This window comes from Caretta caretta, chromosome 26, assembly GCF_965140235.1.
Source record: "Caretta caretta isolate rCarCar2 chromosome 26, rCarCar1.hap1, whole genome shotgun sequence".
NCBI classification, from domain to species: domain Eukaryota; kingdom Metazoa; phylum Chordata; order Testudines; family Cheloniidae; genus Caretta; species Caretta caretta.
The window spans coordinates 1,625,535-1,640,137 of record NC_134231.1 but is presented as its reverse complement, the minus strand read 5'-3'; the positions used below and the strand labels follow the sequence as shown (position 1 = coordinate 1,640,137).

Below are 14,603 nucleotides of genomic sequence, written 5' to 3'. Positions count from 1 at the left end.
TTGCAGGAGTGGCTGCAAGGTGAAGAAATATGAGATGCAATCCCTGGTCCTGGATGTTTGCACTCAGGTACATTTAAGCAAATGGCACTTACCTGTGTTCTTCAGAGGCCAGCAGGCGCTTGTGTGTGGGAAGTGAGCATGTTGAGAAGGAGGAGGATTTGCAGTCCTGATTCGGGGTTGTCTTTCCTGTTACTGGTCTGATGTAGGGGGGACATAATCATGAGAAGAGCTTGGGGGAGGGGGGGTTAGCTTTAAACTGATATTTATTTACCTGTAACAACCCAGAACCAGCCAGCAGACATCCCTGAGAACACTAGTTTGCACTACATCCCCCTTCTCCGATGAAAATCTCTCTCAACATCCCCAAATCCTGGCTTCTGGGAGGAGGTGAACAACATGAGGAGGAGCTGGAAGAATCCATGATGGAGATGTTTTATGTGCAACTATCCAATAATCCTTCCCCTCCCTGCCCTGCTAAGTTTTTCGGCCAATAAATGAAATCATGGACTCTACATTTCTGTGTCGGAACCGGGGCAATGCCTTGAAAGTGTCCCTTGTCCATTTCTGGGGCAGTGGTGAGGTGCCAGGTTTTGTGATCACACCGTTTAATGGATTTTGTCCATTCCTCTCTGCCATGTGTTTCTCTCTTCCAAAACCTTCCTGAGATGCCGATAGGAGCGGCTTGCCCACTTGACGAGTTTTCTGTTGTTTTCCATTGGCTGTTCTGATGACGCATTTGTCTGATCCCTATGGATTAGTTTAGCCCTGCTGAATTGCCTGCCTTGATCCCACAGGATGAAGGAGCACTGATCTCAAAAATCCCAGACGTTGCAAATTGCGATGGTCACGCTACTGACGAAGAGAAGCTGGCATCTACATCCTCCAGTCAGAAACCATCCGGGCCAGAGGTGAAAGGTGAGCCAGAAGACGACCTGGAGTACTTTGAATGTTCCAATGTTCCCGTGTCTACCATAAATCATGCGTTTTCATCCTCAGAAGCAGGTATGGAAGCATATCTCTATTTCTCTCTCTCTCTCTAAATCTATAGACATACAGCATGTACACTCAGAAATGTACATGCTGGTTTTGTACAATGTACGTGGGCCGGTTTTGTTCAATATCTTCATAAATGATCTGGAGGATGGTGTGGATTGCACTCTCAGCAAATTTGCGGATGATACTAAACTGGGAGGAGTGGTAAATATGCTGGAGGGCAGGGATAGGATACAGAGGGACCTAGACAAATTGGAGGATTGGGCCAAAAGAAATCTGATGAGGTTCAATAAGGATAAGTGCAGGGTCCTGCACTTAGGACGGAAGAACCTAATGCACAGCTACAGACTAGGGACCAAATGGCTAGGCAGCAGTTCTGCGGAAAAGGACCTAGGGGTGACAGTGGACGAGAAGCTGGATATGAGTCAGCAGTGTGTCCTTGTTGCCAAGAAGACCAATGGCATTTTGGGATGTATAAGTAGGGGCATAGTGAGCAGATCGAGGGACGTGATTGTCCCCCTCTGTTCAACATTGGTGAGGCCTCATCTGGAGTACTGTGTCCAGTTTTGGGCCCCACACTACAAGAAGGATGTGGATAAATTGGAGAGAGTCCAGCGAAGGGCAACAAAAATGATTAGGGGTCTGGAACACATGACTTATGAGGAGAGGCTGAGGGAACTGGGATTGTTTAGTCTGCAGAAGAGAAGAATGAGGGGGGATTTGATAGCTGCTTTCAACTACCTGAAAGGGGGTTCCAAAGAGGATGGCTCTAGACTGTTCTCAATGGTAGCAGATGACAGAACGAGGAGTAATGGTCTCAAGTTGCAGTGGGGGAGGTTTAGATTGGATATTAGGAAAAACTTTTTCACTAGGAGGGTGGTGAAATACTGGAATGCGTTACCTAGGGAGGTGGTAGAATCTCCTTCCTTAGAAGTTTTTAAGGTCAGGCTTGACAAAGCCCTGGCTGGGATGATTTAATTGGGGATTGGTCCTGCTTTGAGCAGGGGGTTGGACTAGATGACCTCCTGAGGTCCCTTCCAACCCTGATATTCTATGAAATCCAAGTGACCTCAAAATAACCTCTAACAGCAAACAGAGCCATTTGAGCAGCAGCATCCCGCATCTTATTTACATTAATTGGGCAGGAAGCTACAGTATGTTCTAGTTAAAGGCTCAAATTGCTCATCTGTATTATTTACATTATGAAAAATCAGTGATTGTAGGTTGTTTTTATGTAGGCCCTTTTTATTTTAGTGCTATATAGAAGCTGATGGCATTACATTAGAAAGTTCATCTCCATCGCCACTGACTGAAACTGGCTCAGACAGTGGATCTGCAGAATAAATCCAGGATCACAAACAGTCCCCTCTCCCATGATGCTGGTTCTGCTGGTGCCTTGCTGCTTCTGCAAATTCCCTGTCTAAGCCATGAGTCTGTTTTGTCACATGAATCCAATGCGGTGAAGTGGGACCAGCCTTTTATCAAGCTGCAAACCGGCTTGTGCTCTTTCAGAACAATCAAATGTGAATCAAAAATCAGTTCCTATGTGTGCTTTTCTGCTTTTTGACACCTGCCCAGCGTGAGTGTGGGGAGACTGAGAGTCGGTAACTTGTGGACTGATATTTAGTAATGGTAATTAGAAGAAGCGTGAGCAACTTTGTGTTCAAAGCATTATTCAAATGTTAACTAGTCCTCACACAGCCCAATAAGATAGGTAGTCCCTCAAGGTATTCTCTTCATTTTACGGGTGAGGACACTGAGACACAGACTGGTTAAGCTGACTTGCCTAAGGTCACACATTAATTCGGGTTAGACTAGAACTTGGATGTGCCTAGATTTTAGTTCCAGGACCTGTCTACTAGATCATGTAGATCTGTATATTAAAGAATCATATAAATGAAAACTGTTCTGGATACGTGCCTGTAAGGACATTTGGATTTGCTAAGCAAGGTCTGTAGAAACAGTCGTGGTGGTATTTTGTCTTCTATTGAATTTGCAGCTCCAGCCAATCCATTCTGAAATCATTAAAAGTCAGCAAGGGTGATGTTAAATCAATGTCAAAGTTGCAGGTGAGAATGGCAAAAACTGCCACACTGAAAACTTACAGCCATCTCCTGGCCAGTTTTGTTTCTTACACATTAATCATTTCTCCTGAAATGTGAGAAAAAGCTGTAATAGTCTCTGTGGGCATATTTCCTGGAAGAGAGAATTCTTACTTTTTTCTCTCTACACGGGTGGTCACCGTTGATAATTAACTGAGCCACGAGTTGTTGAGTATTCCAGGGAAATAAAGGTTTCGTGGGATAAGGAGAAAAGCTTTTATTTCACACATTTGTTCTTGTAGACTCGCAGGGCCTGATTCCCCAGTGCCTTGCTCCTTGGGTAGCCATGTGTCACAGTGCAAATCTTACACCTTTCCCATCATTCTGATTTCGTTGCATTCTGCACTCACTTTCCATTGAGGGAAGAGATTGGCCACGGTGCAGGTCAATGCAGAATCAGGCCTACTGGAAATCTAGACAATAAAAAATAACAATAGACCAAGTGGAGAAAATGAACCAGAATTTGTAGCAGTGGAGAGTGGGCTCTTTACTTCCTGCTTTCCGTCGTCCTTGTATTCTGATGGTACATTTGCTTTTGCCTTATTAGTGAGTGAAGAGCCAGTCACATTCACAGAGCACCAAAGTGTAATTTAGGAACATAGGGCTCGTAATTTATATCCTGCAGTCCTTTAGAGTTGCAGGATATACTCAGACATCAGTTACTGGAGGAGACAGCTTTTGTCTACTCTCCTCTGCTGCTGGTGAGAATAGAAAGGGACACATGAACCACTCTGTTGACAGATCATCAGCCCCAGTTGGTGTGAGGCTTATATTTGTGTTATTCAGAGTGGGGGGAACAGCTGTTGCTTGTCACCACCTGCAATATCAACAGCCTTTCATCCCAAATGATCCCTCCACTTTACAAACACTATATACATGTGAGCCATTTCAACCATCACTGAAATGCAGACACCTCTGAGGTGGAACACAGCACCAGTAATTAACCCAATTGAATGAATTTACCAAGGGTTGTGGTGGATTCTCTATCACTGGCATTTCTAAATCAAGATTGGACGTTTTCCTAAAAGATCTGCTTTAGTTAGGAATGAATTCAGGGCCATCCTATGGCCTGTGTTATACAGGAATTCAGATTGGAGGGGCACAGTGGTCTTTTCTGGCTGCAGAATCTATTAACCTGTTTGGTAGCACGTAGGGAGTGAAGGATCTTGCACCCAGTCAGTGTTCAGCCTCACGTTTGTTGCTGATGGTTGTGCAAATCCAGATTGTGGAGACGGAGAGCAGGGGAAAGCTGCAAGAGGATCCTGTACACACGCCACACTGAGTGTAGTTCTGGAAAGGTCAGGGGCTGTGGTCAAAACTGCTCAGAAGCAGCACCCTGGGGGACTGAAATTGCCCTTCCACCTCTTGGCGTGTGATGGTGCCTCCAAGTGGCAATAGCAGCAGGGGAGAATATGGGGGACGAAGGCATGGTGGGCACCTCCCTCCCTCCTCCAGGAAACCGCCCAGCATTGCTACTGTAAGTGGTGATGGAGAAAAGGGGCCATCAGGGCAGCGTCTTGTCAAGCACAAAGGTGGGGAAAAACCCGGCCCTTAAATGCTTATTCGGACAGAGCTGGCTCTGAGGCCAAAGCACAGTGAGGGGACGTGTGCCTTGGGGCATGCGAAGCCAGAGGAAACCCGTGAACACACACCAGAGGAAAAATTTGGTCAAGGCTGGTCCTGACTCCCAACTGCTCTATTTCTTTTTCAAATGTCCTACAGTCTCCCTACATTTACCAACAATATGATGTAGATGGGGGTGAATTCGAAACTTGGGAGGTTCACTGAAAATGACTTGTCCCTGTCGAGGGTCAGGAGCCAGCAGCCGAGGAGAGTGGTGTGAATGGCACCTGTCAAGGATAAAGGCACGTTGCGGCATGGCCACAAAAGTGTGTGTGTGGAGGGGGGGGAGTTGTTCCCCTCTTTGCTCTGAGTGCAACAGAAGGGAAGCCCTGCAGGGTGGGTAACACTGAATCAGCAAGCCCACCGCTTTCCTGCCACTCTTGTTCTTGGGTGCCCCTGTTGGGAGCGGGCCAGTGATTTTCGTTTGGAGGGGAAGAGTCCTCACTCCCTTGATTGCACTTATGTGGATCTCTTTATCCCCACCCCCATCGAGCAGATGGACACCAGCCCTGTACAGAGATGCCAAGGGCTGGCTGTGCTTAAGAGTGAGGGTCAAGGCCAAAGAGTGACACTTTCCAGGACGTGTGCTAGGTCATTGCTTAAGACAGGGATTCTCGTCTTTGGTCCTTGGTGACATCCAATAGTCCAGGTGTTTAATCCAACCAGCACTTAATAGTTTGTTTTAAAATGTACACTGCTTAATATTGCATAGGAAACGCTTCATTGTCCTAATTCACACTAAAGGCTAGGGTGCGTGAGAATTCTATTTGCCGTGCAAACCAGTGGATTTTAATCAAAACAACTGTTTGCTGGGTGGAACAAAAACCTGGATGGTTGGAGAGCAAACTGAATTTGCTCAATGCAGTTTAAATTTGGAACTGTATTTTGCAGAACCCACAAACTTTTGATCAATTCCTACTCGTTTTTTGGGCAAACTCCTATTTTTTCGACCGTCCACTATTCACACACGCAACCCCGCACCCTTCCCCCCACCTAGCCTCCTCTGTCTTCTCGCACACATATCGCACAAGGGCCTGTAGTCTCCATGGTTACCACAGTACACAAGCTTGGGAAGTGTCTTTCCAAGCTTATTGTTGTCTCTTGCAGTGCCTGAGTAAAAATATTTTAAATCTCTATATATTTACTTAAAACGAGTGAGAGAAGCTTAGGATCGTGTGTGAGAGTGAGTGAGCATGCTAGGGAGTAAGTCTCATACCCAAAGAGTGAGATTTGCACCACCTTGCCTCCTGAAGGACCTCTCTCCAGACTGGCCTGCAAAGGATGTTGAATGAGTGAAGCAGTTCATCCCTTCTAAGCTCCATCACGTGATGGGTTTCGCCTTAACTCTGATCTCCTTTGTGCCCGTCCATTACTCCTGTCTTGAGCCATGGGCTGGAGCAAAACCTCTGTGCCTGACCCAGAGCTCTCAGGGTGGGTAGTTGCTAGCTATGCGGCATGTCACCTTATCCTGTAGGGACTATTAATTCTAATAATATGTTAGAACAATCCATGACAAGAACCGGTTGGATAAACACCTGCCAGGATAGATAACACTTGGTCCTGCCTCAGTGCAGGGGACTGGACTAGATGACCTATCGAGCTCCCTTCCAGCCCTACGTCTCTGTGATTCTCTGTTACGTTGATCTGACACTTCCCAAGCCAAAGGATCCCAAAGAACACCCCAAAGTTTACAAAGTACATGGATAATGACTGTGATTGTAGACACTCAAGTAAATCCTGTTAGAAAACAGGAAAAGTTCGAGATCTCATCTTCATGTGTATTTGTACAGCACCTAGCGCAGCTTATCTAGGGAGTTGTATGGCCCCCTCACCACAGTATCTGAGTGCCTCCTGGTCATTAATGGCTTGTATCCCCACAGCACGAATGCAGTAGGGAGGTATCATTCATCCCCATTGTACGAATGGGGAACTGAGGCACAGGATAGATTGGTTTGTCCAAGGTGAGGAGCTGGATTTGGGTCTCCTGAGTCTCATTCCTGCTGTGAGCTGTGATCCTCCCTGGGGCCCCTATTCAATATCAGTATGGTTTGGCACCTGTACCTACACAGAGCTGCTGCTTTGTCTTCCCCATACTTTGCCAGCTCCTGTGGAAAGCAGGTGCTGGTAACTCCTCCTTTGCTGCTGCCAGGGTCCCCCTGGGCAGGCATTTCCCTGTGTGTGAGGAAAACAGACAGACCATATGCTGACCCAAAATAAAACTGTCCATCTGTGTAAGGACAGGAACCCCGCAGAGCCTGGGATCCTGAGCCTCGGGGACTGGAAGAGATGGCCTTAAACTCTTCTATTCCAGCAAATCTCTGGGCTGGGGTGACAGTCATGCTCTCAAGGCAGCTGTAACACCTTGTGCCCTGTGTTTTAGGGTTCGAAAAAGAAACATCCAAACAGAAGGAGAAGGATGGGCCCAGCAGCACCCTGGTAAGTGCAGCTTCACCTTTACTCTGACCTCCCGTGGCTTCTCCTGTGCCAGTGACCCCCCATGAAACACTGTGATTCCCTACGGGTCTGATTCTTCAGCCCTTACTCACATTCCTTGACTTGAGCAGGGCTGTTTGCATGAGTAAGAAGTGCTCTTTGTGAGTATGAGCTGGGCCTCTGCCAGCATATTGAGACACTTGCATACACAGTGAAAAGTGGGAGACTATGCTGAATATACTAAGTGATCACCCCAAATCCCTGCTCTCTGACTGCTAATATCCCACATTCCTTGATACAGGCCTGAATCCTTCAGGGCACTGCAGAAATGGCCATGTGGCCTCTGGATCAGCCTCACAGTGGTGAGAAGTCTTTCTGAAAGCACCTCAGGAGAAGCTGCTTTGGGAGTTAATGTATTTAAAATTGTGAACTGGGGATTTAACCAATCCTGATTTCACAGCAGCCCCTGAAGTGCACTCTAGAGAGAGGCCTTCCTTCTGTGCTTGCGGCCTGAAGCCTTGTCCAGGCAGGCGGATGGGATGATGCTGGAATAGGAAGGTAGGCGAGGACAGGCAGGGGCACGCGAACAGTTGGCAGAGGGGATGGTACTTTGTACACCCAGGAATCCCGACAGGTGGGAGTGTGGGCCACACATGGTCAGGACTGAGCGATGAACAAGTGGATGTTCATGGTCCCCAGAGTCAGATGAGCAGTGGAGACATATGCAGGTGCTGTCGGAGCATTTTTAAGATGCCCAGATATGAAGCTTTACAACTGGAATGAAGTGGAAGGGAAGTCGGGGGACCAGACCAGTGACAAGGGAGAGTCTTGTCCCCATCACGTGGAAGCCTGTGGCACCCGCTGGTGAAGAGCAGGCAATGCAGCCCGACAGCCGCAGTAACTCTCCGCAGGGACAGACGGTGGCTGTGAGGTGCTAGCAGTGACAGCTGCTGTGTTTGCCTGCGGACCGTCTCTGTGTCCTTACCAGCTGCCTTCCCATTGCCATGTGCCCGGGGAGATTGGCATGTGGTATCACGCTCTTGTGGACTCTCTCAGACCGGCAGTGTAATCCCCTTGCAACATGAATTGAATTCATGTTGCAGAGGCTCTTTTAAAAGCTGGTGGGAAGCTGCCAGACATGCCCCTCAACGCACAGATAGTCTGCTGTCCCGATGGGCTGCATGCATGGCCCCCTCTGGGCTGCATGCACGACCCCCTCTTGCATGCACGACCCCCTCTGTGCTGCATGCATGGCTCCCTCTGCTGGGCGATGCATGGAGCTGACGTGGTCTTGAGCCTTGGACTGGCCTGGAGCGTGCCGCAGCAGCGTCTGCCCCTGGGGCTGCCGGGGATGGGAGAAGAGAGGAAAAGTGAGCAAAAGAAAACACAGACGGGTGGAGCGAATAAAAATCCTGTGCCTCTCTGGAACCAGTCACAGTGAATAGCGACGGGGAAGTGAGCTCTCTCGCCCTATCGAAAAGGGCCCCAAACTCTGCTTCTGGAAGCCAGCTCGATTGCTCCCTCCCTACAGCCAGGATGGTGTCCGCCGAAATGGGGAGGCGGTCACACAGCCCTGGTGAGACGGAGAGCACTGCTGCTGATGATGAAACGCCTTGTCCTCCCGTCAGTCGCTCTGTGTCCTGCTCTTTTAGCCTCGTGCCCAGCAGCACTGTTGGGAGCCTGGCAGCAGTGTCGGAGCGGTGACCGGCATGCAGATAAAATCCCTTCCCTACTGCAGCAGAGCTGTGGGCAAGGGGACGTGCTACGCCAGCTCAGCTCCACGCAGCTGGGACAGCTCAGAGAGGAAGGTGGCAGGCAGACGACAATGAGATTAACGCCAGCTTTAACAACCCTAAGCCTCCCAAGGACGTTAGTAAAGCAAAGCAAGGGGAAGGTACTTGCTTTCTGTGGGGATTCCCAGCTCAGGTCTCCAGAGCCCTGCGGCCGTTCTAACGGTTCAGTGGAATGCGCACTAGTCGATACAGGGAGGCTCTGGGGTGGACATGGGCATGCAGGGCTCGGGGGGGGTTCGGCCACACGAGAGGGAGACCCTCCGCTCAGCCAGACAAGTCACGGTCCGTGTCCAGGGCAGCTTGTTTCTTCCTTGGAACTGGGAGGTTGGCAGGAAGGGGAGCAGCTGATTCTGGGATGGGAGAACATGGGGGATTGTTACTTGCTGAGTGCTCAGGAGCGTGTGCCCTAGTGTCGGGTGTCCGTGGGGAGTCTCCAAGCTACACCGAGAGCGGTTACTCCCAGGGAGCTCATCTGCTGGTGCGCTGCATGGGCCTGGGCAGGGGTGGCGTTAAAGAGAGATTTTCCACCTGCACCGGCTTGCGGTCTAAGAGCATTTGTGCTGAGAGCAGCCGCCGCTCCCATTCCGGTGCTGTGTTCGCTCACCTGCCACTGTGCTGCACGATAAGAACTTTCACCCTCACAAACCAAGCGAGATTCTGCGTCTGGCTTGGTACTGAAAACCACTAGAACTTACTGCTCAGAGGAAGGGTGTTTTTCATTTACAAAATGCTGCACAAATCTTGACTAGCTCCTCAGTATAACGCTTCTCTGTTTATGGCCTGTGGCCAAGCAGCTAACTGGGAAGCGAGTGTAGCTAGGATTAGTGGCAGAAAATTAAGAAAAGGACATTTTAGGAGACTAGATAGAAGTTCTCTCTGGCAAGAGAGACTTTTGGTTTTCATGGCGTGTGTCCCGGATGAGGCTGCTTTGAGTAGTTGGTCAGAGAATATGCAGCAAGCGTTCCAGAGAACACAGACTGTAACGGCCCTACCCAATGACCTCCTGGTCTAAGGAAGCATGTTAAATACCCCGCTGGCCAGAGGGAAGGGGATGGTGATCTGTGCCTGATCAGGGAGGCAGTGATTGGACCCTGTCTGCACGGGGTGTCAGCTAGATGGCTGCTCTGCGGAGACAGACAATCGACACTGCTCCCTGCATGAAGGCTGTCTGACCCTAGAACCACTTGTGAAGCCCAGCAAAATAACCCAGGCTGAGCAAACGTCTATACAACTGCTGCCGGCTGTAGCGAATCCTGCATTAAATGGGAGGTGACTGGCACAGAATACGCTGTCCCCTGCAGGCCCTGACATAGGCTGCTGCAATTAACAACACTTAGCAAAGCTCACATGACTGGAGCTGTTTTAAATGGGTAGCAGCACAGGGCATGTAGCAAAGGGATTGTGATGGTATTGTGGGATCTGACTCTGGCAGCATCTTCATTAGAAACTGTCTGATATAGGCCCTGGGAAATGGGCTTTCTGTCCTTTCTACGTTTGGTTTAAATGTAGCATCCTATTCAGGACTCAAAGTTTATTGGATTTATAACGGGTGGTAGCTTAGAGACAGAGGCCAGGCTGACCTGGAAGGGACTCAAACCTTTGCCCGTCAGGTGCATTAGGAAGAGACTTCCCTTGGGGCCCGTTTTCCTTTCACCGTGCACACATCCTGTGAGCTCCTGCTCCTCCTAGAGCATGCATCCAGAGGAGGACACCACCTCACTCTCCCATGAAAGCTGCATTTTCAAGTGACTTTGGAGGGAACCACACATCCAGCCTCAACAGAGGGTGGAACTGGCTCAATAGACAATGAGACCTGAAGGGGACTGGGCGTCACCGGAGTGATAGGGCTTGTACCCAGACCAGACACTGCACTGTTTCCTTCCCACAATGGAGACGGGCCTCTGAATTTTCAATGTACAAATACAGGATGGGTGGGCGCCTGGAGGAAGGACTTGAGAATGTGGAGACATACCCCAAATACAGGCAGCTGGGCAGAAAAGCTGCAGATCGAATGTATCATTGAGCGGTAATTCTTGTCACCGCAGGGCGATTCTGGACAGTGCTCAAAGGACAAAGCCATGACGACCAGAGCGAGTGGAAGTGAAAGTCCTCTGGAAAGCGTTTGCCTCAGTGAATCTGACAAAAAGGCCGTGCTCACTTTAATAAGAGAGGAGGTAATGGTGACTCAGCACTGTCAGGGCTGGTGCCTGCTCAGGGCAGTAAAATGTGTACACCCAGAGCAGGAATTCATCTCAGTCCGTGTTTGTGAAGCAGCCAGCACCAGGAGGCCCTGATCTCCCCTGGGGCCTCTAGGGACTGCGACATATTAATAATATAACCTCTGCTGCCCCATGTGCACCACATCACAGGTGTATCCAGGATGTGGGAGCTAGCCTCCCAGAGAGGCAGAGATGCTGCAGGGTGACATTCTCAGTGGACACGGTGCGACAGGGGATGGATAATTCATAGGTTTTTAGAGTTTAAGGCTAGAAGGGAACAGTAGATCTAGTCTGACCTCCTGTATAGCACAGGCCATTACAATTTCACCCCATTACCCTGTATTGAGCCCAGAATCTTGTGTCTGGCTAAAGCACACCTTCCAGAAAGGCATCCAGTCTGGATTTTAAAGCATCAAGTGCTGGAGAATCTTTGTAGTTTGTAATCTTTCTGTTCCTCTTGGGTCCCCTCCCACTGTTTGGCCAGCAATTCTCCTAGCATGCGGAAGGTGCCTGCAAAGAAGATAGCAGCAGATCCCTCCCATTCTCACATTTCCATCGTCTTGTGGCAAAAGCGAGACTCCAAAAAGGGAGAGTTTTATAGCCATGAATTTACCTAAGATCTGCACAGGTTCCTTACATAAAACACCCCCGGCTGAGCACCTGTGTTGATATGCGGTGGCAGGCTTTGGGGCAATCATCTCCTCATGCCTCAAGTTTGCCACTTAAAATTATTTTTCAAGTGACATAAGCATGTAATTTTCAGCAGAAATGCTTCATAAACGTTTGCAATTAGAGGCTCTGAATGTTTTGAGCCAGCAGTGGAATCTAGATTAAATCTTTGCCCATTGCTGGTAATCTTCTAAAGAGCTTTCTTCAGCTAATATCAAAATGTTAGGGGTTTGCATTGCTAGTGATTGGATTTAATGTCTCTGACTCTATGGCATTCCCAGTTCACAGTCTGAAGCTGAGCTTAGGTTGTAGGGCTCCACATCCTGGAAGACAGCCCATGAATGCCTGGGGGTAGAGAGTTAGAGTTTGCATTTTGTTTCCTTTACAATGCAGATAATCACTAAGGAGATCGAAGCAAATGAATGGAAGAAAAAATATGAAGAGAGCCGACAAGAAGTCTTGGAAATGAGGTAAAAATCTGCAGCAGGTCTGAGCAATTAGGTGTTCACCCCCCATGTTATCCTCTAGCATTTCCACACAGAGCTACAGATCAAATCACGCCTGACTCTTGGGGGACTTTCCCTGCAGCCACTGGGGTATATTGAAGCAAAGCTGTTGATTTTGGGGTGCTGAATTGCTTGGTACTGAAATGCTGCTCATGCTTCTCTTCTTTTGTGACTCTTGTGGTTTAGTTAGCTTTGGTGGTAATAAGATAACATGGATAGCCATGCTCAGGATGGAACATGTTACAAGCCATGAGCTCATCATGCTCAGACTGTAACAAGTCTGTCATTTTCTTTGCAGCAAGAGTAAAATCCTATTAACTGTGCATGTCTGAGAGCCCAGGGGAAGGCCAGGTCAGCTGGGTGGAAGCTGAAGGCAGATATTACTGGAGAAGAGAGGAGGTGATTGAGAGGAATCAGAACTATAATCTAGACTGTGACTATACATACAGGTTTCAGAGTAACAGCTGTGTTAGTCTGTATTCGCAAAAAGAAAAGGAGTACTTGTGGCACCTTAGAGACTAACCAATTTATTTGAGCATAAGCTTTCGTGAGCTACAGCTCATTTCATCGGATGCATACTGGGGAAAGTACATACATACAGTTTCAGACTGTGCACACAGGCTGCCTCTGGAACTGGCTGGTGTCATTTTGTTTCCCAAAGCCTTAAGAAGTGTGCTTGGCAACAGCGTACCAGCTTCTGTTTGCCAGCAACAGAGCTTCACAGATAAAAACAAAACCCCAGACTGTATGTAAATGTCTCCTGTCCCCTTTCGTTCTAGGAAAATCGTGGCTGAATATGAAAAGACCATTGCCCAGATGATAGGTAAGGTCTCTCTGGGTGGCAGCCGTCACTAGCGTAAGGAAGTTGGTGGCCTCGGGATGGCTTGTGGGATGCTGATCACAGTAACAACACAGAGAAAAATGTACCTGGTTTCATCAGCTTCCCCTAGTTCAGTGCCCATCTGCTGTTACAACCAGGACTGGCCTCCGTAAGGAGCGTGCAGCAGAATCCCTTATTCCCACTCCACCACCTGCCCTGACCAGCTTCACTCCGTCCTGACAAATGACCGTGAGGTTTTCTAAGTGGGAGGTTCCACGTGTTCCCATAGCCCTGAGGTTCCTCTCCATTAGACACCCCCCCCCACCCGCCCCGGCTTTGCACCGCGACGATGTATGGTCCAGCCGAGGTAGGCTGACAGACGCTCCCCTGGAAGAGCCATCAGCAACATCCCAAGTTGGCCAGTGAGGATCGCTACAGTAATGCCAGCTGTGCTTTCATCCCTGCTTGATCCTGAGAGTCCCTCCCACTTGGAACCCAAGCCAGGGCTGTCACGTGGCAATTTGGAGCAATGACCCCCTGCGGGGCCTTGGCTGCAACAGTCTCCATTTCAGAAAAGGAGAGTTTTGATGTAAATATAATTTACTTCTAATTCACAGAAGATGAACAGAGGACAAACATGGCCTCCCAGAAGAGTCTTCAGCAGCTCACAATGGAAAAGGAACAGGCCCTGGCGGACCTGAACTCTGTAGAACGGTCCCTGTCGGATCTGTTTCGGAGATACGAGAACCTGAAGGGCATTCTGGAAGGATTTAAGAAGGTCCTTTACTCTCTTGGTCTTTCCTCTTCCTTGTTGTACCTCCTGTGCTGCCTGTGTGATGTCCTGTCCGATGGTTTCTGGTTAAGGGGTTATAGAAGCACACAGGATATTACTGTTTCTTGTCCAATACTGTTCTGGTCGTCTTATGTCCCCAACGCCTCTTTGAATCAATGCTCCTCGGTAGAGTTGGGCAAATAACAGATTTCTCAATACACTGGCAAGGCAAAGATTTCTTGCGGGGGGGGAGGACGGAATTGTTTTGGGTCAAATGGAAAATGAAATTTTTCGAAATTTTCAGCAAATCAGAAAGTAACAAAAATTCATTTCGGGTTGACCAGAATGTTTTGGTTTGATACGGAGCATTTTTTATAATAAAATTAAAGGACATTTCTAAGCTAAAAGTCATTTCAAATAAAAACACCAAGATGGTTTATTTTTAAAATGTTGAAACTAAATGTTTTAATTTTTTTCATTTGAAACAATCTGGCAAAATGGACACAAATTTGCAAATTGTTTTAATGTCACCAAATCTTCATTTTTCACCAAAAACAAGTCAAAAAATTGCCTAGCTCTACTCCTTGCCCTCAGTTGAAGGATGTTTCTGGTGCTCCTGTTTATATGTCAACATTGTGATGAATAAGCAGGGTACCTGTCTTGGCTGTAAATG

At 48.3% G+C, this 14,603-nt stretch overlaps 1 protein-coding gene across 8 annotated transcripts in view; it reads left to right on the top strand.

Annotated features, from left to right (window-relative positions):
* The window catches only part of TACC1 (transforming acidic coiled-coil containing protein 1), a 79,320-nt gene that overhangs the window by 56,810 nt on the left and 7,907 nt on the right, over positions 1 to 14,603 (top strand). For 4 of the 8 annotated variants that reach the window (XM_048829299.2, XM_048829296.2, XM_048829293.2 and 1 more), the window contains 7 exons: positions 7 to 67; positions 795 to 1,002; positions 7,099 to 7,154; positions 10,990 to 11,118; positions 12,226 to 12,302; positions 13,118 to 13,161; positions 13,776 to 13,936. In XM_048829299.2, coding sequence (XP_048685256.1) covers positions 7 to 67; positions 795 to 1,002; positions 7,099 to 7,154; positions 10,990 to 11,118; positions 12,226 to 12,302; positions 13,118 to 13,161; positions 13,776 to 13,936 — 736 coding nt within the window. The remainder of the gene's footprint in view (positions 1 to 6; positions 68 to 794; positions 1,003 to 7,098; positions 7,155 to 10,989; positions 11,119 to 12,225; positions 12,303 to 13,117; positions 13,162 to 13,775; positions 13,937 to 14,603) is intronic. The other 4 variants (XM_048829295.2, XM_048829298.2, XM_075123505.1 and 1 more) reach the window with 3 other exon arrangements.